At 40.2% G+C, this 22,647-nt stretch overlaps 1 protein-coding gene across 4 annotated transcripts; it reads right to left on the bottom strand.

Annotated features, from left to right (window-relative positions):
• Nucleotides 1-43: 43 nt before the first annotated feature.
• Nucleotides 44-21,179, bottom strand: LOC139612601 (glucocorticoid-induced transcript 1 protein). 4 transcript variants are annotated; one of them, XM_071468298.1, is made up of 9 exons: nt 21,035-21,179; nt 20,483-20,854; nt 15,440-15,588; nt 9,086-9,175; nt 6,700-6,825; nt 5,556-5,693; nt 3,550-3,739; nt 2,787-2,907; nt 44-2,441 (listed from the first exon to the last, which is right to left on the bottom strand). In XM_071468298.1, the coding sequence occupies exons 2-9, from the start codon at nt 20,787-20,789 to the stop codon at nt 2,090-2,092; spliced, it is 1,473 nt and encodes a 490-aa protein (XP_071324399.1). In that variant the 5' UTR covers nt 20,790-20,854; nt 21,035-21,179; the 3' UTR covers nt 44-2,089. The 4 variants fall into 4 exon arrangements, with proteins under 4 accessions (XP_071324399.1, XP_071324401.1, XP_071324402.1 ...); XM_071468300.1 differs by having other exon boundaries at nt 6,700-6,822; nt 21,035-21,178; XM_071468301.1 differs by having other exon boundaries at nt 15,440-15,585; nt 21,035-21,175.
• Between the last annotated feature and the right edge of the window lie 1,468 nt (nt 21,180-22,647).

The raw sequence follows: 22,647 nt of genomic DNA, 5'->3' as shown, positions 1-22,647 counted from the left end.
TCTGTCTACGGCTTTTGAAAAGGATTACATACCAAATCATACATACCAACATTTTTTGGTTTTCTTTATTGAAAAACACACACAAGATCTACATAAAAATGCATAATACACAGGAAAACTGAATCATCATTGCCAAACATGGCAACCATTTCTTAACTGCACTGCACAATGAGCTTGTGAATAAAATTAGAATTAGTATGATTGAAACTCTTGGAGGTGCAAGCAGAACAGAGAATTTCAACTTAAACTGTTAGGAATGCGTTGCATATGTTGTTCATATTTGTATCTGTGTGCAAGTGGCTAGATAGACCAACGTTTTGGAATAGAACATTTACTAGTTTAATCCTCCCATTCAAACTTTTTTTTTTTTTTTTTTTTTTTAACGTGTTCCGGTGATGAAACTTGGGAAGGTAACGTCAGGGCACATCTACTTGGATCTGTAGTTTCAGCCAAACTTCGTTACACAAAAAATGTTAGTGTAGATTTACTTAAGAACAAAATCAATTGCACACTCAAGTTCTGATTGTTTTAACTTACAAATTGGTCCAAAATAAAAACAGTGATTATCATGTCACTTCCATGTAAGTGCTTAGGCTGGGTTTAACGATTAGCGCCTGTGTTTCAAACACTATGAACCAGTGTTTATACATCACTGAACTGTTTACAAACAAAACAAAACACACTTAAACATTCTGCTTCTGGCACAAAAATGGTGCCTCTTGTGTCCCAAATACATGACAGGCCTTTCATTGTTTTGAAATTTGCTTTGGTATATATTTCACAAAGGGGGAAAACAAACAACATAATTGTCAACTTCTTAATTTTGGGAGAGTGTAGCTTATTTAGCTAGTTCCATTTACATGAGAACTCACGGTTGACCAATGCAACAGCGATCTCTGGAATGTGTCGTAGCACCTGAAACTCTAACCTGAACAGGTTAATGCAAGAGCCATCTGTCACAAACTGTGACATCAATCAGCTGATTCAGTCTGTAATAACCTCCCTCTCTAGGGAAAAAAATAAAACATCTCTGCGAAAGACTGAATTATCTTTCTGTAGAAGAAAGTCAAACACTGGGGAAAGGCAACATAGTCCAAGCAAGTACATTCCACATAACCTGAGTTATTGTTCTGGGTAGTGTGGGGCAATAAAACAAGGCAAGGGGGGAGTTGTGTGCTTTATGATTGGTTATTTGGTCTCTGAATAAACAGCTGATATTAGCATTTTGTGTTGAGCTTACTGAGTTTTAATAGTGATCAGACTAGAAATGCAGATATAAGTCTTGGATTGTAAGCCTGTAGGGTGGAGCCTGCACTCCAGTGACTGCTGGTTTCACACAGACACTGTGCTACACATACTTTAAAATAAACAAAACAAAAAAAAAAAAAACGGCCATGGCCTGATCTTAACAAGTGCAAACGTTGTGGTTAATGTGGGGAAAGGTAAGACATCCCAGTATGTTAAAAAGATGAAACAAGCATTTCCCATCCTGTCAAAAAGCTTACATATATGTACTTTCAATTTTAGCTTGCTGAACACTTAACAGCTAATAAGCTGGTTAGATAACATGAGTAGAATGTGTTTCTGATAGTTGTCTGTTGTCAAAGTTTTGGAATTTTCCTTTTTAATTTCAACCGATAGAACTGCCGGCGCTACGTAACACAATAATTTGAGCAGTCATCTCTACTTTTTGCAAAAGAAAGCAAAGCTATTTTTGTTATGGGTGATGTCACGGTACAGAAGAGAAGGCTAGGTTAGTGACGGGTGAAGGGAGGCTGTGCCCAAGGTCAGCACACTCTAAAATCTGAGTGAGAATGACCAAACCATCAAGTTTTCTTGATAAAACATCGCAGAGAGCAGGACAAACACCGCAACCGAGCAGAAATGCTTGTTCAGCAAGATGCTGGTACCTTTTTCCTCCTAAGTGTTTGTCTTCTCTAGACCTTGGGCACTCCCTGCTGGCTAATGTTAGGATTAACGGAGTGCAAGGTTTTTTTAATTTTTTTTTTTTTATTTAGTTTTTAAACCTTACCACCTGACTAGTTGAAATGTTTGAGCTGTAGGTGGTTTGGTCATGAATACCTGAGGACTAGCTGGTGAGGAGAACTTGTGCTGAGCCATCTTTCCCTACATCTGTGTCGGGGCTCTGGCTGTCTGTGCTGTTGTCTGTGTTTATGCCTGTGCTTTTGTCGGTGCTCCAGCCAGTGGAGGCCGGAAAGGTAGGTAGTGGTGCAGTGGGTAGAGTCGGGGTCACCTGAGGCCCAGGGCTCTCGTTGCCATGAAAACCGGGGCTGGCCGAGGAGCAGGACGAGGGAGAAACGGGGGAGAAGAGGGAGGAGCAGAGGAGCTTGACAGGGCAGAAGGCAGAGCCCCTGGGAATGAAGTTCACCTTGTTTTTGTCCGGGCATGAGAAAAGAGGGAAGCCTTTTGATTTGCCAGACCTGAAGACAACAGAAGTTGAGCTCAGTGTTTTTGCTTGTTATATTCTGTTTATATGACTGTTCAGATTAAATGCAAATTGTTTATCCTACACAGCCATTTTCCCTCATCCCTGCCACCCACAACGCAAATAAGCTTGGTTGCTTTGTTGTACTATCATCTAACAGGATCTCAGAGGCCATGAAAAAGTACAGTAAACTCTACTGTTTTTCTCTTAATGATGAGTATGCTCAGTGCTCGGACAGTAGACAACAGCACAGCTGCACAGTATCCAAGTGTCACATATGAGGGAGCACTTAAAAAAGCATACACAGATGTTAAATGAAAGATGAGAAAGAAATACTTACACCAACTCCTCAAACACTTTGACCTTCTCACAGCCCTCTGGAGGTTCCCGTTTAAACATGTAGCTGTTGTTAGGTTTGGGAGAAGTGGCAAACTTGGGGAGAGGAGAACTGCACACACTGTCTGAAAATACAGTAGAGAGCATAACATTTACTTTGCTTCTTTTTAGTTATGATATGACAACCAAGAAAACACAAATATTTATTCTTAGGAGCTGCAATGGGCTTGTATCATTTAACAGTCTTCAATACTGTGTTGATACTGTGCCCCAGTTTGTGGTAAATCTATACTTTTGTCTTGCTTTATGGGATATAACATTTGTATCTACAAAATATTTCCTACATTAATTTAACAAAAATGTTAAATGTTTAATACAAGAAGCTCTATTGGGACTTTGACTTTTGTTTACTTAAAATCAAAGTCTTGCCAGTTTTAGATTTATTTAGACAAAGTCTAGCAAAAATTTTGGGACAGTTGTGACCACAAAGTACTGTTTGCGTTGTTCATGTGTCTGACGTAAGCTATCTTCATGAGATGCACGCATATAGCAACTGGCCAAGAAAACAGTTAAACAAAAATAAGTAGAAGTCACAGCTCCGCATGGCAGTGAAATTAACAAAACTCTGGCTTATGTCTTTACATATTTGCACATATGCAATTGTACTAACCAACATCTGTAAATGCACTTTGATGTGTAAAATTAGTGAAAATGCCCTTTAATTCACTGAATACTAAAGCTGCATCTGTCAAACGGTGAAAGCACACCTTTGTCTATTTCCTCTGCAGAACAGGGGCTTCCGTCAGGGGAGTGGAGGTGGTCAGAGCTGCAGGGGCGGGGCGATGGGCTGGAGTCACCACTGGAAGGGGCCTGTGTGTCTGTGTCACGTGTGTCCCCACCATTGCTGTAGCGATGTGGAGGGAAGGGGGGGCGCCGGCCATCCACCACATCCATGGCCTGTGAGGTCAGAGTGCAGAGCAGGTGTTGAGAGGTCATGGATCTTAAAATAGGACAAAGGTGATGCTTAGGGTTTAGAGAGACTCATAACTCAAAGGTCACATTCAATCCCCTGTAACAGCCACTGTGTCCTTGAAAAGCCAGTGTGAACTGATGAAGTGTTCCTGTGACAGATGTTGAACACCTACCTCCTCACTCACGGCACAATGTCGGTCTTGGTTAAGAGCATCAACAAAAAACTCCAAGAATGACTGGAACTAAAAGGCCTCTGGTGTGTTTGTCTGTCTGTTTAAAGGGCAATTGGAGAAGCAAACACCACACCAGATGGTAATACTTGACAGTAGATGAACGATGTGATATGCAGAGCATTCTGCTTTGGCACAGCTGATTAAAATGGGAGAGATGGAAAAAAAGAGGCTTGGTGCACAGCAGGCTGTAAATCTGTAGTGGTGTGATGTTTGTATGCGTGGTTAAACTCTGTGTGTGTGTTTGTGACTTTCTAAGAGGGGAGAGCTCTACAGCCCTGCCAAGGTTTACTACCCCGCATCAGACAAGATTTACAGGTTTACTCACCTCCAAGAGAATTAATTCAGTGTGAGTGAGAATATATGTGTCCTGCTGTCTGACTGTATAGTGCACAATGTTGTAAGTGACTTTACAAGAAGGTTGTTTGTGTGCATGTAATAAATTTTAAGCAGAGACTAAAAATCATTTTTTGACCACAGGTACATTCATGTATATGAACTTCAAGTCTGACTGATGAAAAATATGACTGATCTGAACTGAATATACTGTATAGGCCTGTTCGGTCCTTCATGAACAAACATTACTGATGTAAACAAATTATTCACAGAGTCAGAAAGTGTTATCGACTGTTGTCCGGCGTTAAGTGCAACACACATTTGCATCACACACAGTAGACGCACTAAAGAGCAGTTAAGGTGGAGGTAGCTGGAATGAGGAGATCCAGGAAGCAAGCTTGATAAATGTGCTGCCTTGTTGGATATTTGATGTATCCTAATGGGTTCACACCTACAAGACTCAATTTTCAAAAGAAAACAATGAGTGTGGGTGTTTGGCATGATTATACACCGCTTGTGTGTATGTTGCCCTTTAGTCTGTATTTTAAAAGACGGTTAAGCAAGTTTAGAGTGATGCAAGTTCCAATCCTATGTTTTGATAGTGATGCTTTTTTGTTTGCATTTGGATCAGATTGTAGCTTTTGTTATATTCACCCCATGTGAGCAGAATGCAAGAGTAGGAAAACGTCTCATTGGTTGATGATTACCCCTAATACCAGCCCTGTACTCACTCCAGAAAAACAGAAATCCAAAATGAGTTGTTCTCTTTTGTGTTACATTTTTGTAGCAATTTGCTCACAAGTTTAACAGATATAAACAAGCTGTGTGTGTTATATACATAGCTTCTTTCTCTAATGAGTAGCTGTATTGCCAACTCCTAGCAACAGTGGCATTACAGCCATTTTGACAATTCAGCAGTTCTTTTCACCAACACAGAGAGATTGTAGCTGTCAGAAGTTCTTTCTATGTCCTACTCATAATTACAACTGGGACACTGCTGTCAACAATTCTTTCCCACTTTTCTGCTTGTATTTACAGTCTGTAGGATACAGTATGACGTGAATCTGACATGTAACCTTATTTGGCAAAGGATGGGAAGACTCTACTGCAAAAGGACAGATTAGGTAGCTTTAGTAGAGCTCATTACATATTGTACAAGCCTGCAGTTCAAGAAGCATTTCAAGTTATTTTTAAACATTACTTGACCCGCTGCTGGTGTGTGTACATTTCCCTACCTGTATCCCCTGCTCCCAGTCCTCTCTGATGAACACATTTTCCAGCTCGTGGTTGATGCCCTCCACACTGCTCGGCACCCTACATATGAGGGATTTTGGCACAGGGATTGTCGACAAGGCCGATGAAGTTCCTTTGTGCTGGAAGGAAAGACAGACAAATATCAATGAGTTAAAACTTATGTAAATGTCAAAATAAGATGCACTCAAAAACATACCCCCCTCTTAGGACACACCAAAAGACATTCACTGCAGTTGTGCAATCAAATATACAATACTGCATGTGTCTTGAACTTAGTGACACCAAGATATGCTTGCAGTACCGAATTGTTGCTGATCCAGTTCCATGAGATATTTAATGGGTGGAGGTGTTCAGTTTAAACAAATAGTGGAATTAAATGTTATCGGGGAAAAAAAAAACATGGCCATGACTGGGATCTACCACAGATGGGTATAGGGCATAGCATTTCACTGTTTATGTTAATTTTCCCACAGTGGATGATGTACTGTTGCTGGGCATCTGTTAATGAATGAACAAGGAGAGGACCGGGCATGCCCAGACACATTCCCCCCTCTCCTCACCTCTTTTGACACAACTGGTCAGAATAGGGACTCATTAACTAGACCTCCTCAGTCAAATGCTATGCAACATACAACATCACATGAGAAAAATATGGTCTACACTCAAGACTAAAAAAATACTAATACTATAGAAATATACAAGAACTTTCATGCTACACCTTCTCCCCCAATAGTGGCTACATTTTATTTTTTATTTTTTACTACGTTTATTTACCACTTGCTGATAACCTACAGCTTCATAACAATGAAGCTGAAACTAATGTAGCAAATGAAAACAAAATCCTGATAAATTTATCATTTTAAACTGTTAACTGAGTAATGTAGAAAGCCACCATACTTAACCCTGGTATAGTCATATTCAGTTCTCTTATCTTCAAGAGTTTTGATATGGTTTAGTCACCGTCAGTTTCATTTGTATGTTTTTTTTCCTTGGCTGCTAAGCTACCTTATCATAGCACTGTTGTCAGGGCATCACCAAAGTCAGAGTTGGTTAATGTTTTCACCTGAAAAGAGCATGCTGGTGATTCAGTTTGGCAGGGCACAGATATTGACAGGAATAACTCACCTGAGGTTGGCATGCAGTGCTGTGCTGTGCCTGTTGTGGCAGCTGCAGTGAGCTCTGCTCTCTGTCTTTACTCTGCCGGCTGACCTGTTTGCTGCGCTGCAGCTGCAGTCTCAGTTTAGCAATCTGCTGGAAGAAAAGTGACATCACTTCAGCAAACGATAGCTCAAAATCAAGTCATGGAAGCAGTATTTCTGTCACAACTTATGAATTTAAACTTTTCTCACCAATGAACTGAATGAAACCAGCAGGTGATAAGCACATTAACTTGAGTGTGACAGAGGTGGGAAATACCTGTTCCAATTTATTAGAGCCCAAGAAGATGTATTCAAACATCTTGTTTTGACTAACCAACAATTAAAAACCAAAAAGAAATTCAATTTAGTACAATGTTTATTCAAGAAAAAAAACAGCAAAATTCTGTCATTTCAAAAAGCTGGAACTATCAAGCATTTGCTATTTTTGCCTAAAAAATGTTTTAAACAATTAAGTGATTATCAAAATAGTTCCTGATTAATTGCCTTAAAATAAACTAATATGAAAATAATGTCTGAAACATTTTGTGTTGGGTTGAATATTTCTTAATTGATGTAACTGTCCCTCCATTTTGCAACAGATGGGAGAACAATGATAATCTACACTGTTCTTCCTGCCAAATAAATATTAGTTCTTTATTTCCCAATTATTTTTATCATGACTAGGAGGCTTTCTTCTCTTATGTGTCCGACAGCTATAATATGGCACTATTGGGCTTTTTCACAAAAATATGTATCACTGTGTGAACTTTTTTATTGACTTGACTTGAATATTGTTGCAGCATAGTATAGTGCATATGATTAGACGCGTGTCTGATGAAACAAGTTAGGTCAGTGGGTGTTTCTGCATTTGGCCCAGTGTGAGCCTAAAAACAGGATACCCTTTGTGAGCCTAACAGACGCAGTTGTACTATGCAGACAAAGGTGTGGTCTTCAATGCTGATCTTGTAATCCTGGCAACACAGTCAACAAAGAGACTCGCTCTTTTCATGGATGTCCTCCCACACATGTAATGGCAGAGGTTAGAGCTAGAATGCAGTTCACTACATTCATTGAGTGACCGAAACAGTTGATAATGACAAGTCCAGGCAATCCCAATGTAATCTAAGAAGATGAGAAAGAGGTTTTCCTGGCTGTGCTATGCCATTGATTGTGCAGGCCAAAGACCTGGGTTTGTCTGAACACTAAATTTTAGATATAGTGTATGACTACTTGTTAATGAAATGTGATTCTAAGAATCTGATCTTATGAGATCACACTGCTGTGACTCCATAGCTGGGAAACACATTTCATACATCCCTTGTGGCTGTATTTATTATAATATATCCCTTCCTGTCTCCCTTTAACAACTGTTGACATTGCTCAAATGCAGTGTGGCTACTAGTAATTCAAATCCACACCACGTCCAATTCTATTTACAATAAAAACCTGAAGACTTCCATATCTCATCTTAACAACTTAATGGCAATGTGAATAAAATCTGATTCTTGGGCACCCAGATGAGTCACCTGATGTACCTAGCATGATCAGACAAGTGTTACCACATGGTCAACAAAGTAAAGTTGAAGCCTGTTCGGACGAAGAATATTTCAGTACTGACCTACCGTACCTGCGTGCGATGAAGTCATTACAAACTTGAATATACAATGCTGGGCATTTTGGCTATAAAATGTATGGTATGAAGCTCTGCAAGCTGGTCTTTAAGTGTGGCTAAAATAGATTTTTGACAGTATCAAAGTTGTTCATGATATTTTCCCTAGGGTGTGTCAATACTTTGGAACTATTATTAAGTTGGAAAAGTATGATTGCCCTTTGTGTTGCAGGGGGGGAGACAATAGAGACTGTGAAGTTTTTAAGTAACATGAGTTACTCAGAGTCAGTTCACTCAGTGCAGGCTGAGGAGGGAACAATATGGCTGTTTCACCCTTGAGAGGAGCTCCTGCACTGTCTCTCAAAAACAACAGGCCATAATGAGATGCGAGGGTGCAGTTGAGTGGGAAACAGAGGGGAGAAGGAGGTTAAATTTAGACTGTGGTCTGGAAAGCTGGAGACCTAATAGCTCCATGTGGTCAGTTGGTTGGCCACCAAGTCCAGCAAATAGAGGGGAGTGGAAACCAACCTTAAGCAGCATAATATTTAGGCTGACCTCAGACCCTGACAAATAAAACACATTTGAGTAAATGCAACGGACCTCAAAAATGACAAAAACATGCTCTTCGATTTGGCTGTGTGAATGTTTTAAGCTAGTTGACAGACTGCTGACACTAGTGCACTGTGTTAATCCGTGCCTCTGGTGTTTGATGTCAGAAGTAGCTGTGACTTGGGTAAGCCAAGGTTAGCGCACGTGAATCTACCTCTTTGAGATGGTCTGCGCTGCCCCAGGACGCTGATCGCTGGTGAGGACTGCCCTGTTCTGCTCCTTCTTCTATCCAGAGACCTGGAGTCTGAAACACAGAAACACAAATGCTGACACATAACCATGCACACATACACACCTCATGAGAAAGATACATGCTCCACATTTACTGTAAGACACGATAACACCAAATCTTATGTTGCACAGGCACACAAAGACAAGTATGAATTACTCCTGCACAAGAGCATAAACACAAGTTTCCATTGTTTGTTTAAGTCAAGATATCTAAATAGAAAACATTACAACCTTAAAACCTAAGATTTCACAACATTTGATTTGTGTATGTGTCAGGGCAGCCTGTTGTTACAAAGATCATATAACTGAAAGGTCACAAATGTCATCCCTGCTGAGTCCTGTTGAATATATGCCCAAGTCATAAATCTTATTAAATGTCCTTTATTTATGATTATTTCTACCAATGTATTCATTTGCACATAAAAAAAATGCTGTTGTCATAGATAATATAATATGCACACAAAGACATTCACCAACATATACTCAAATGTAAATGAATGTACAAAGACCTCTCCTTCCATACTTATAACATGTCCCTCATTATAAAACTGAATAGCTAATGTGATCCCTCACGGTGAAGTTGCTCAAGATGTAGGCATCAACTAAAGACCTAAAATGTATAATGTTTGGATAAGCAGTTGAGAAAGATGTGGGTGAAAGCTGTAATGAGTGCCGTGTGTTCAGAAGTAAAGTTGAAAATCTGGAATCAATGAAAACGAGGAAAAGAGTCATGAGATACCATCCCTGAGGAAAGAACTACATTCAACAGGAAAAACAAAAGTTAGAGCATGTTTGATTGTTTCCATTAGTGAGCCAGGTTAACATAAATACATCTGTGGCAGGCATTAAAAAAATTTTTGTCTGCGGGCTAAACCGACGAATACATTCCAAAATCCACCAGCCATTATCATCATTAAACAAGCAAAACATAGTTTGAGAAAATAATTACAGGGGTACCAAATAATATATGTTTACCTGCCAAGAAGACATATTTGCCAGCCACAGGTAACATTTACAAGGACTTTACTAGCAGCTGGTGGTAGTTCCCACCTCTGAGTTTTTTTACCTTTCACCTTTAGTAGTGAAAGACTACAAATTAGTACAACTCATATAAGCCACTCTAATTTGGAGAATATGTACATCATAATGCACGGCTTATACCAGGTCAATGAGTCTACAGAGAAATTTTGTTAGTAGTTTGTATAACAGTAAGAAAACGTCTGATATACAAAACACTTGCTAACAGAGAGCATAGAGGCAGTTCTGTCTCACTGACCATCTTTTAGACCTCTACTGCATAAACAAGGAAACGGTTAAGTTATGTAAATATATGCAAAAACAGAAACAGACTGAGGATGTTTCATAGGGCTGTCTGAAACCACACACTTCCCCCTGATTATGCATATCAACAGTGCCTCTGGCCCTCAAACAAATCCTTAAACATCTGACGTTTTTTGGTTAGCACAGTAGCACGAAACATCTTAAATGTCAATGTCTTCACACTGACTTATGTCTGACCCCACACAAACAGAAAAACCTCTATGGCCCTCCAACTAACGCACAAGCCTTGCCCTATGATATGGAATATCACACTCTGAATAATGAGGAACACCCGTGAAGCCGTTTGCGCTGGCTTGCTGGCACTGGTTTCCCCTAGAAAAGGACAGCGAATTAAATGGCTGCTTGTGCTTCCATAAAAGGGACCAGTGTGCTTGGCCACCCTGGATGGCAGATGTGTAGCTAGCCTTTAGCATTAACATTTTGTGCATGACATATGAAATGGCTTGTGCAGTTTGAAGCCCCTGCCAAACATTGAGAGACTTAATGCTGCAGCCTTATCTGTTCATACAGAATACAGATTTCTGTAAAAGGGCAGACAGGCTTTATGGAGCTGTGAACTGAGTTCTCACAGATGTTCAATGACGTTAAGTAGGCATGCAACTATTGCTACTTGTATCTCAATATGAAACGTTTTTATTTGGCAGTAAGTGATATGTACAGGTTTTAATAGTGCAGCACTAACTTGAGAATCAAAAGAACAAATGGAGAACAGAAGAATAGAGAACAAAGTGGTGTTATTGGACATACAACAAATTCAATGCCATTCAGTAAATACTTGAATATTATATAATCATCCTTTTCCTGCATCTCCAGTTAGCGTTTTATTTTTATGAGCATAAAATTTTTATTTATTTATTTTTTTAAATTTGATTTAAATTAGAGTGTCAATGATTGTGTCTTTGTTAAAAGTGACAACATGAACTTACAGCATACTGAAAGAAATTATCATCTGAGGGGAGAATTTAGCCTGAGGCTATTACCCTAGTTGTTTGCATTTTAGCCGACGTTTAAACAAATATCAGCTTGTGGGTTTTCAAGTTCATTCCAAAACATTCAATCTTTTAGACACAAAGGGGAATCTCTAAATTCATCCATGCTTTAGTTTTAAATCAAGAATGCAAATTACTTTTAAAAATATCAACAGGCCACAACTGCCAGACAGGAGTCACGTTTGTCTTTATTGTGGGTATCTCAATTTGGAATGAAACTACTAAGTATCAATATTAAAACAAGACAGTTTAAATATTGCAGGCTATCTTTCTTTGTTGTCCATGTTCCCCACAAACAAATTGTCTGTTAACAAGAACACCCACCTTTATTTACCTCAGAGGCCCCTTTATCACATGAGTTCTTGAACTTCTGGTCTGTTGTGTGCTTTGTAGACGTGTATGCCAGGTGTCATGTCTGATAATGAACTGCTGTACAGATAAAACCCTGTTACCATAGCCTGCAGCTTGCTTCCCATTATGATTCCCACCCAAAGGGTTACAAGCAGGCAACATCCTCAAGAATCCAGCTCTGTTCCAAAGCAGGAAATAATGACTGGGCTTCAATAGAACTGCTGTGGAATTTGTGCTGGTTTGTTTAGACTGCACGTTGAGACATGTGAGCAGAGTGCCACTGCTATCGTTTGGTGAGGTTTAGAGATGAGAACATAGATTTTGATTCGGTGAGTTGACTTTGTATATTTGTTATCTTGTACATGTCTGAAACTCACTAAGCATTCCAGAAAGCAGAGAGATATACCCTTGAAAGGGCATTTTTGTTGTTTGTTCTTGTTTCAAACTACATTAATCTATATTGAGATAAACCAATAATCTACAATATACACTTCAGTTTACATTAAGATGATATGAGGAAAATATAGGGCAGTAGGATTAATTGTGTCAAACTGCATAAGTTAGATGTCTGGCAATGGCACGACCCCATTAAGCATTTGTGGGTAACTTGTGTTTGGTATCACTGTTTTGGCAGCTGTCAGCAAAGAAACACTTTACCAGGTGTGTTCTCAATTCATATTCTAGGTCAGTAATGAAACAGTTTAAGCAGATTCACGGTGGCTTGAAAAACAGCAGGCTAGTGTATTTTGTTTGTCCTTCCGTTTTGTTTTTCAGATTACAAACACAGACCACTGATTAGGCATTTCCTCTCACATAGGCACAGAATGTACATGCATGTCAGTAGTCAGCTGGCTGTCGGTAGCAGCCTTTGTGTTGTGTTCAAGAGCAACTTTTAACAGAAGACGTGAGGCAACGCACACTGTTTGATCAGTCTGCCTTTGTCGGTGCTAGTTCTTTGAGGTCGGCTTGGTGTGTCAGGGCCCTAATCTTCATACAGACATTCTGTGTTCTGTAACCACAGGGCCTAGGGCACACAGACCTATCCCGGAACAGTGATTAGCATATGTATGGGCCCTCTGCTCCTCAACTCCCACACAAAAGGCAGGCGGGCCGTGCAGCCACGAGGGCCAGGTGGTAAGCAGTGGGATTTCTCCTCGCCTCAGCCATAGCCAGGGGGACAGGTGCAAACAACTTCACCTCCATGCAGGGCTACATTACAGCTCAAAGGAGAGGCTGTCTTGAACTTGTGCAATGCACAACAAAAGAAGCCAGGGACCTTTTGTCTGCTGCTTTCTGCTGTTGTTGTCTTATAAAAAGAGCTGGGCCCAGGCATAGCTTGTTAACAGGAAATGGTCTCTGACTATCCTTGGGGGAGTTTGTGCATTTAATCGCTTAAGGATTGTCAAGTGTGTCACAGTCTCCCACATCATTACAACATAGCCAAATGTTTTCCATCTAAAATTTCCACAGCTTTGTCAGACATAAAAATCTCCTCACTGGATTTTCATTTCAGTCAGCCTTCAATCAGATCTTTGCTAATAATGCCTGGGGAAATATAGTCGAGTCCATGTCACTATAAAGCACAGGCATGTACCACAATATTCCAAAGAAACAGATTGTACTTGTGCCCAGACCTATTGATTAACATTTTTAAAGACATGATAATTATCAAATTGATTTTCCATACTTGTCCAGTCTTTCCAGAACTGAACAGGAACCCTGTAATTAGAGGTGTTTACTCTGCATACAGCCACTTCAAGAAACCTTGCAAGGCCCTGTCACCACTTCCTCAGCCTACACACAGAGAGAAATGAAGCCCATGTAAATGAGGCTCGGTGGTCTTCATTCAGACACATGAAAGGCTTCTGTTAGCAAAGAGGGAGCAGTCCTTGTCATGATCATACATATTCAATATCCTTTCATAACACAAACCCAATCCAAACCTCCACCCCCCCCCCAAAAAGTAAGCTCTTTGAGAAAAACTGCATTTAGCCATCAGTCACATGGCAAGATTAGTGGAGGATCATGTGTGGGGCTGCTGTCCAGGAATACTGTGGTCAGGCTCAATGTGAAATCCATACATAGGCCTTATGAAGTGTTTAATGTATTAAAATGTTGTGCTGTAAGGACACTGCAGACTATTTACCCAAAAGTATTTAAGTAATTAGGCCTGTATTGGCAGCAGACTCCACCACCAGCCATCAGTTACTATAACAAAATCTTTGGCCCTAGTTTGTATGTGGACCTCCTTTACCAGCCACTGTGACAGAAACCAGCAACTATTTGTAAGTCCTACCTACCATAATGTTGTGAGATAGAAGTGAAAGTGAGGGGTAAATCTGGGGATTTACCAGACACTCTGACCTTAGGTTGGGCAATATGACCTTACATCATAATATTTTCACATATTTTTGTGTCAAACTAAACTAACTTCAGGCAGGTGTTCTTTGTGCAGTGATCTTACACATGAATATGACTGACTGAGCCATTTGACTTCACCTTTTGCTAACTTTGCTTTTCCCCCTAGTGTTGCAACACGTTTTTCTGATTAATTACCAGAACGTGAATGCATGACGTGATGATCAGTCACTGCCACCTGCCAAGTTGAATTAGACGGATCCTGACACATCTAATCTTGAGATTATTTTTCCTTTATGTGACAGATGAGTGTAGAAAGAAACAGGAAACAAGGCAAGAGAGAGGGTTCCTGTGGTATGCACCTTCGGCTATCAGAGCACCACATGTCTCTGAAGGTTAATCTTATCAAGCCACGTGCACACTGCCAAAGTTGTTTCATTTTTGGTACCAGCCTCTTTGACTTTTCAGTATTTATATGTACATATAAATATGTTAACATTTCACAGTATTATTTGTTGATCATTACGTTGCAAAGTGGAAGGAGCCATTTCAGGTGCCTGTGGTTCCAGAAAATGTTATGTGACTCACAGATGGAGCACTTATACAGCTCAGATCAGTGAGAGACTGTCCTGCTTAAATCATTAAAACATCTGGTTCAATAATAAAAAATAAAAAACTGAAGGTACAGGACTATGTACATGAGGCCGAGGGGGGGCCTCATGTACATAGACCACAACTACAACTTCCAAGGTGTATTTCAGCGAGAAACAGCCAATCACCAGAGTGGCTAAAAGCTAAAGATTACAGTGTTGAGAAAAATGGCAACAATCTGCAGCTCAAATTTTGAATTCTGGATTAATTTTGGATCAGTTCAGCAACCTTGGTTCACAAATTTCAAATAAACTGCTGCTCTGATTTGCACTTCTGACCTACTTCTTCTCCATGACAACAGTGGTCAAGCCTCATGGGTATTATAGTATTTAGACGCGTACACTATAGCAAACTGAGGGACAAAGCATAATTTTCCACAAACGACGTTGAAACAACTAAAAGCTGTGGTTATAACATGAGTCAGTTGAATTGTTACATTATTTAGAGGAGTCCATGTTTCTATGTTAAATAACACTGAAGACGTTAAAGAAATCTTCCCACTTCACAACTCTATTGTCATCAAATACATGATAGCCCACCTCTCTTCAGGCCTATAGCCAAGATAGGATTTCCTGAATCATATGTACCTGTGTTGCTTTGTCTTTCATGCAAGAAGGGTAGGGCCCATGGGAGTCCCGTGGCCACTGGCCAGTGAGGTATGGCCCTGTGATGGCATCCAGGGAAGATGTCCGCCGGATGGCACTGGAACTCCGAACCTGTAACTTGGACCTTTCTGCTGTGAATTGGAAAAAATAAAGAGACAGGATGAGGCACGCACACACGCTCGGGTAAGCATCAGTGCTTAGTGAGCAATATTCCCAGACACCCTGAGGCATCTTTGACATCTGACGTGCCAAATTGTGATTGTGTCAATAAGAGTAAGTTCAACATGCACTAAATCTCTCAGTGCAAATGTGTAGCCAAGGACTGGGAGCCATATTCTGAGTGGCACATCAACTCTAATGGTTTACATGTATAGCAAAAAAAAAAATTGTAGCTACATCTTCACATTACAAGAATAGTTATGTATTTCAGTCAATTATAGAATCGATTGGTACTCAGGTCCCCGGCAGAGGTAAGTTAAGACAATATGTCAATATGACAATATGTAACTACTGCAGTTAACAGTGTTTTAGTAAGATGAAAACTGGCCCAACAATCTCCTCTTGTTTTCAAAATATGGACAAATTTTCTAATCTTACAAATTTTAGTGCAGAGCAGAGTAGGCTTGGGAGCTGAGGCCTGAAGCAAATGTAAATGGCTGAGCAGGAGTATCTGATGTTATGAGAGCCGTCTGCTGTGAGCCAGAGCAGTTAAGCACACACCACCCACATAAGAACTCATAAACAACCACACCACAATGCACATCAATACTGCCTGCATCCACTCAACATTCCTGCAGTGACACGCAGTTTAAAAAAAAAAAAAAAGAGAAAACAAAACACGCAAACACAAAGGCATTAGCATGAGAGCAGCATGAGGCTGCAATAAGAACTGGATTAAATTTATTAGCCTCATTTGCACTTTGTGTTATTACCTTAAGTCAGTGAATGCTTCTTCATTTCTGTATCAAAGACAGACTAAAGGAATAGAATGATGATCAGGAAATGTGTCCATTTGCTCTATTTGTTGTCTGAGTAGGCTAAGTCTGAGGCCTTTCCAACACGACCACACAAACTAACACACACAGACTAAACTATCTACATGAGGCACCCCTCTCCTAGCAGAACTACACAGCCATTCATTGTTGTTCTTTGTTCATAGAATACACAGGCCTACCCACCCAAAGGTATTGCCTAAGTAAGCTTACTGGGCTACAGTAAAATTCCCTGAAGCATTGTAGACAAAGGACGCAGGCTATATTTCCATCAATATTGATATAGGCCAAGCCAGTGCTCTCAGAACCGGGATTGTGGTTATTTTCCATCGTCTCCCCACTTGCCAGACTAGAATAATCTCCTGATGAGAAAAAAGAAACAGTGTGAAAGAAGCCAAGACATCAAAGCAGTCCATCTGCTGATTTCAGGGATAAGTAAGTGGTGTCTGTGATATGAGAGGAATATTTTCAGGCTGAATTTTAGTAAGAGCTTTTCTTCACTGGCCATTCACTGGCAAGCTGTGAAAAAAAATCACCACATTTCCAGGGATAAATAAGTGGTTTATTAACTGTAGGGCAAGAGCAAACATGAAAAAAACATGTGGTCCAAATCAGTAAACCATAACAGAATGGTTTCCTGTAGGTTTCACAAGGCTGCAGGTCACTGGTTGAGAGGAAAATCCCAAAAATTTGGCTTGATCTTGTGAGCACAGAACAAAATCACTGCACTTTTGGCATCTCAGAATTGCTCAGTTAAATGGCACTTGATGCTAAAGACAACATGGCAGGAGTTTTTATTCACTTTAAAAGATGCAAAGATAATCTTTTAAATAAATTTTACTACATCTCAGTTCGACTGGACTTAATTGTAATTGCTCACATCATCTACACGGTGACTTATAAAGCAAGAAATTGCCTGTTGTCAAAACTGTGTAAGCTGGTTATTGTTAAACAGACGTTTAAGAAGAAGAAAATAAACAATGTATACAGAATCTGGTTTTACTGATACTATCTGTTGATATTTATAATTCTTAACTAGTACTACGTATTATTTGCAAATTAGATTGGTGCTGTAATGAGTGCAGAATCAGTTACTTGATCAGTAGAAAAATTACTGGCATTCATTTGAAATAACTGGCTTATGTTATTTTAAAAGCAAAAATGGCCAACGTTATCTGGTTCCAGTTTCTTAAATCTGATTTAGATTTAGTGCTTTTCTTAATCATACATGATAGTAAATTTGATTTAGGTTTTGCACCACTCATAGACAAAAATCCCTTTTCAAGACTTTCAATGATCCCTGTGACATTCTGATTTTCTGTCATTTTATGGGGAAAAAGTTATGAAATCCAGAATAAGTTATTGAAAGATGAACTGATGATGAAAATAGTTGTTTTTTTAGATTTTTATTTGTAATACTACTCATTGTATCATAAACTACTGATGCAGCTGTTAGAATGAATATGTTACTACTTATGATATTGTAAGGCAATATACTATAATCATAGTTAAAAAACATTGTCGAACATTTGATGATAGAGTTACAGGTGGTTCAAGAAATGCGAATCTCTTACAACCACCTAGCCAACCTGCAGTTTATAATTCCACGATAGTTTACATCAGTTGTTGAAGTGAAATGTGTGTTAATAGTAAGCGGAAATTTGAGGAGGCACTGTCTTTCATATAATATGAAAGACAATATTAATTTTAGCCATGATGTTTTAAAGTTATGAGTTTCAGCATCTGTCCCTCAGCTGGTCAGGAAATTGCTTGTTAGAATTATCAGCATCTCTCAATGAGTCCAGTGAGTAACTCCCACAACAACCAGCTTGGACTGGATTGAATGTATCTAAATGGATGAGAAAGGTATGCTAACAGTGCTAATACAGCCATCTTTTGCGAATGAATAGTGACAAATCTTAATATCACATCAAAGTTACCCTCAACTCCCAGATGCTTCACAATGTCAAGCTGGATTAGCATGCTGATTTAACTACAGAAAACAAAGTACAGATCCACCACAGTCAACCGATTTGGACAACGCGCTCATTTTCACATTTGGTCCTACTCTGCAGTTTGAATCGGTGACAATGAAGCAGGCCTGTTTCAGCACAGCTGGCACTTTGACATTGAGTGGGACTCTCATTGTGGGGACAGTATGGTAAGAGAATGATGTCATGCTGGTGAACCCAAAAGGTCATAATGTGGAATATAATACTCTTTACTCTGCCCTTGATAATCAGGCCAAGATCTGAACTGTTCGAACACCAGCGCGGTCCATTACCACATGCACATTGTCTGGCACTAACACTCACGGTACTGTGGGGCACTTTGGACAGATTTTCTTACCAAATGTTAAGCATTATGTCTCTGAGTGGGTTCAAAGCACTCCAGTGAATGATAAATTACAAGTGCACTGCCTACTGCTTCAGTGACATCAAGCTAGGCTGCAGTGATGAAAGATTAAGATGACTAAATTATGCTCACATTGTAATACTTGTTTGCTTCCTCAGAGATGCAAGATAATTAGCATTTCTGACTGCTAGTTGCCACCGACCCCTTATTGATGTGATCATAGTTTTCATCTGAGGCCTCTCATGCGTGTTTGCACTGTGAGGTCACAGCTATGAAGGAGGGTCAAGTCTCCATCATCACCACTGACATGGGACACTGGCCTGGGTTAGAGGTCGTCTCTTTCAGAGGACTGAGGTATGCGTGGCATGCCGCAGGGGTGGGAAATCAACACCGACCGCTAGCCAAACACGGGTGAAATTCGTCATGCCTGGTAAGTCTGCCTACTCAGTTGTTGTTGAGGAGACTTCGTTTCCTGCCTTGCATGGTAGACTGGTCAAGGTTGGAGGTCATCTCATTCAAAAAACTGAGGAATGTGAAGCACGTCACTAACATAAAATTCCACACACAATTCTACAATAGCCAACATGCTGCACTGAGACAAGAGGGCTGCCATTTTGATTAAAGGCAAGAGGTATAAGCAATTCAACAAGACTAATGGGGGTATGTGGCTGATGTCTAGCAGGTGGCAATTTGTGACACAATCTCATTGATTTTCATTGGAACTTATGCAGATTCAGAAACACCCACTGAGGTTGAACAGAACTAGAATGAGACTCTTTTTGTCTCCAGATGCTGCAAAAAAAAAAAAAGCTGTATTCACACACTTCGATATCGCAACGTGCTTGACGCACTTGCCAGATAGTGTGTGGTTATGTCTGTGTTTTATACAGAAAACACAGGGTTTACAGGAAAAAAAAGCAACATTCTTCCAGCGAAAAAATGCAGTTCTGACCTATGAAAAGCTACAGCTACCAGTCTGAAAAATCAGCCACAGCATCAATATTTGGCAGAAGAGGCTGTCACATAAATAAGATTTAGTGAAGCACTGGGAAATGTGGATTTGGGGCTGCCTGCACTCTCATGTCCTCCTTCAGTTAGTCTCCATATCACTTCCAAGGAGCAGCTGAGCATGACATGAAACGACACAGCACTTGGCTCCATGTGGAAGGCAACGTGGTGGGAGTCAGCATATGGTCTGAATGTGCAAAGTACTCTATGCTGTTTGTATGGTGTGAGGTCAGACTAGGCAACACCTGACCATTCACTCAGCACTGCTTCTACTGGGACCGACGTGGCCCCTTTTACAACTGAAAGCATGTCTTTCTGCCAATTCTCTCCTCCCCCTCTCTCCTGTCAAAAGTCCATAGGAAGTAAAAGAGCCAATACTGCACTCTATTCCCTTTATGAGTGCCCAATTGTGTAAGTGGATGATAGGCTAAGTCGTTAATGCATCAACCTACTTTAAATCAAGTGCCAACTTTGTTCCAGACTCAGAGGCTACCCCCTCAAATGAAATATTTGACGCAGTTTTGGACAATCACAGTACAAATGTATACGTGTATAAAAGTCAGCGTAACAAAAAAGCTAAGATGACAAGTTATCAGTGGACAATGACACGTGGTGACATGGCACTTCTAGGCCTACGTAAAGCAAAACAGTTGAATTTAAGTGTTTTTACCTCTGGAAACTGGAGAGTCTGGGGGGCAGGAGGAGTCCCTATTTTCGGGGGACAGTCTCTGCTTTGCATTTGCACTTCCTGAACTGAGTGTCGGGCTGGAGGGGGGGCTAGAGCCTCGGCTGTTCGTGGCTCCTCCGTAGAGGGTCTGTGCCCGCGTCGGGCTGCTCTGGCCCGCCCGCAGGAGCTGGTAGGGCACGGTGGCACGGATGGGGTGCAGACGGCAGCTGCTGTTGCTGAAGGAGCCGGGGGAGCCCGCATTGCTGCGTCTCACCCTCGGCTGCTGAAGCGAGTTGCTGGGGGCTGACATCCTCCGAAACTGAATGTAATTCCCACGGCAGTAAGAAAGACGTACTGCCAAAGTTGCTGCTTTCTCTGGAGGAGGAGGAGGTGGTGGTGGTGGGGGAACGGTAAAATAAACATTAGCTTGTTAGCAAAAAAAAAAAAAAGACAACAACAAAAAAAAACAAAAACGTTAGCTTCCTTTTTAAAAATTTCAACTCATACACTCGAGGGAAAAAAGCTCCCACACGTATTATTTTGTGATAAACTTACCTTTAAGATACTAACACATGCCGACGTAAGCTGTAACCCTTACATATGTAACTTTAAAAGTAGTTTTCGACACTTCTTGAAACGTTTAACTCCTGTCTTCCAGCACTAGCTCCGTCTTCCCCATCACGTCCACTCACTCTAAATGACAGTTGCTTCAGCCAGACTACTGGCTGATGCCTGTGGGCGGGCCGCGGCGCCCCCTTCTCAGCTTGTGATTGGACAGCGTCGTTGTACAGTAATGCTGCTGATTGGTCTAAGTATGTCTATGGATCGTACTTTCAACCAATCACGTATTACCAGAGTAAAGTTTTCGGTGAAAATTCCATGTATTGTTGATGAATTTCACCTGCATACTGTATTTAATATATATTACAATATACTATAGTGCTGAATAAATACATTTAACAGTATACTATAGTACTAATAAGGACATGATATTATCTTACCACCAGGTCTATTAGTACTTCTTCTGAAGTTTAACTCAATTTCATTTGGGTCTACATTAAATTTGTGCCACTAAAGTATTAGTATTAACTATGAGAGGTCCCCCATCCAGGTTTTGTATCACGGCAATGTGTCAAAATCCAGAGTTAAGATCTTCATTGTTTTAGTTATATTGAGCTGTAACTTTGTTATAATGTTGTGTTTTATCACAGATATTTTCTGTCAAGTAATTCACATACAGAAACCAGTCTGCGGAAAGTTAGTATTATTCAATCCTAGGAGAACTGGAAGGCTGCAACCATCAGTGAAAACTGCCATGACCAGTGGGGGTCAACAGGGGCCCAACAACCAATTTTTTGTTCACCACTGCTAATGGACCCCATTATCCACACAATATGTATTCCAGCACTGTATAGCCATGACATTTTGACCTATAAATAGACACTACAGTAAATGTTGTTGTCCATTATTTTTATTAGAGCTGAAATGATTAGTCGATTAATCGTTTAGTACATTGACAGAAAAATAATTTGCATCTCTTTTGACAGTGGAATAATCGGTTCAGTCATTTTTCAAGCAAGAATGATAATAAAAATACCACATATTCTGTGATTCCAGCCTTCAAAATCCCAGCCTTCAAAAAGGATTTTCTGCTTTTCTCTGTTTTCAGTCATCGGAAACTGCACATTTTTTGGTTCTGATCTGCTGGTCAGTCATCACGGGACATTTGAAGATGTTACAGTGAGCTCTGGGGAGTTGAGATGTGCATTTTTTCACCATTATATAAACTAACTATTAACTGATAATGGAAATATTTGGCAGCCTTAGCTTACAGATATTTCCTTTCTTACTTTGCTGTACATAATAGTTATATGCTTATGGTTGCTTATCTTTGTTAAACCTTGTTCCATCTGTATATCCATGTGTACTTTCCTGCACATTTGTTCTTGATACTGTGCATAAGTGCACTGAAAGCAATTGGAAACCTGAGTCAGATCTCTTGTATGCTTAAACATTCCAAGCCAATAAGGTTGATTCTGATTCAGATTGTTGGTCAACTGCTGTTTTCCAAGGTAAAGAGTGTGTTTCAGTCTCAATTTTAAGCCAACACTGACCAGACTTCTTTTACAGAAGTCATCTACAATTACATGAAAAATGGGTAAATGGCA

The sequence above is a fragment of the Trachinotus anak genome, unplaced genomic scaffold (genome assembly GCF_046630095.1).
Source record: "Trachinotus anak isolate AG129_WGS33_773 ecotype Australia unplaced genomic scaffold, CSIRO_AGI_Tana_v1 ptg000032l, whole genome shotgun sequence".
Classification (NCBI taxonomy): Eukaryota; Metazoa; Chordata; class Actinopteri; order Carangiformes; family Carangidae; genus Trachinotus; species Trachinotus anak.
This window is presented reverse-complemented; position numbering and strand designations above follow the sequence as displayed.

Coding starts and splice junctions, on each gene's coding strand:
- LOC139612601 (XM_071468298.1), bottom strand. CDS start 20,789: ATGTCAGCCCCCAGCAACTCGCTTCAGCAGCCGAGGGTGAGACGCAGC. Junction 6,826..9,085: donor GCGCAGACCATCTCAAAGAG/GTAGATTCACGT, acceptor CTTTTCTTCCAG/CAGATTGCTAAACTGAGACT. Junction 2,442..2,786: donor AAAGTGTTTGAGGAGTTGGT/GTAAGTATTTCT, acceptor TGTTGTCTTCAG/GTCTGGCAAATCAAAAGGCT.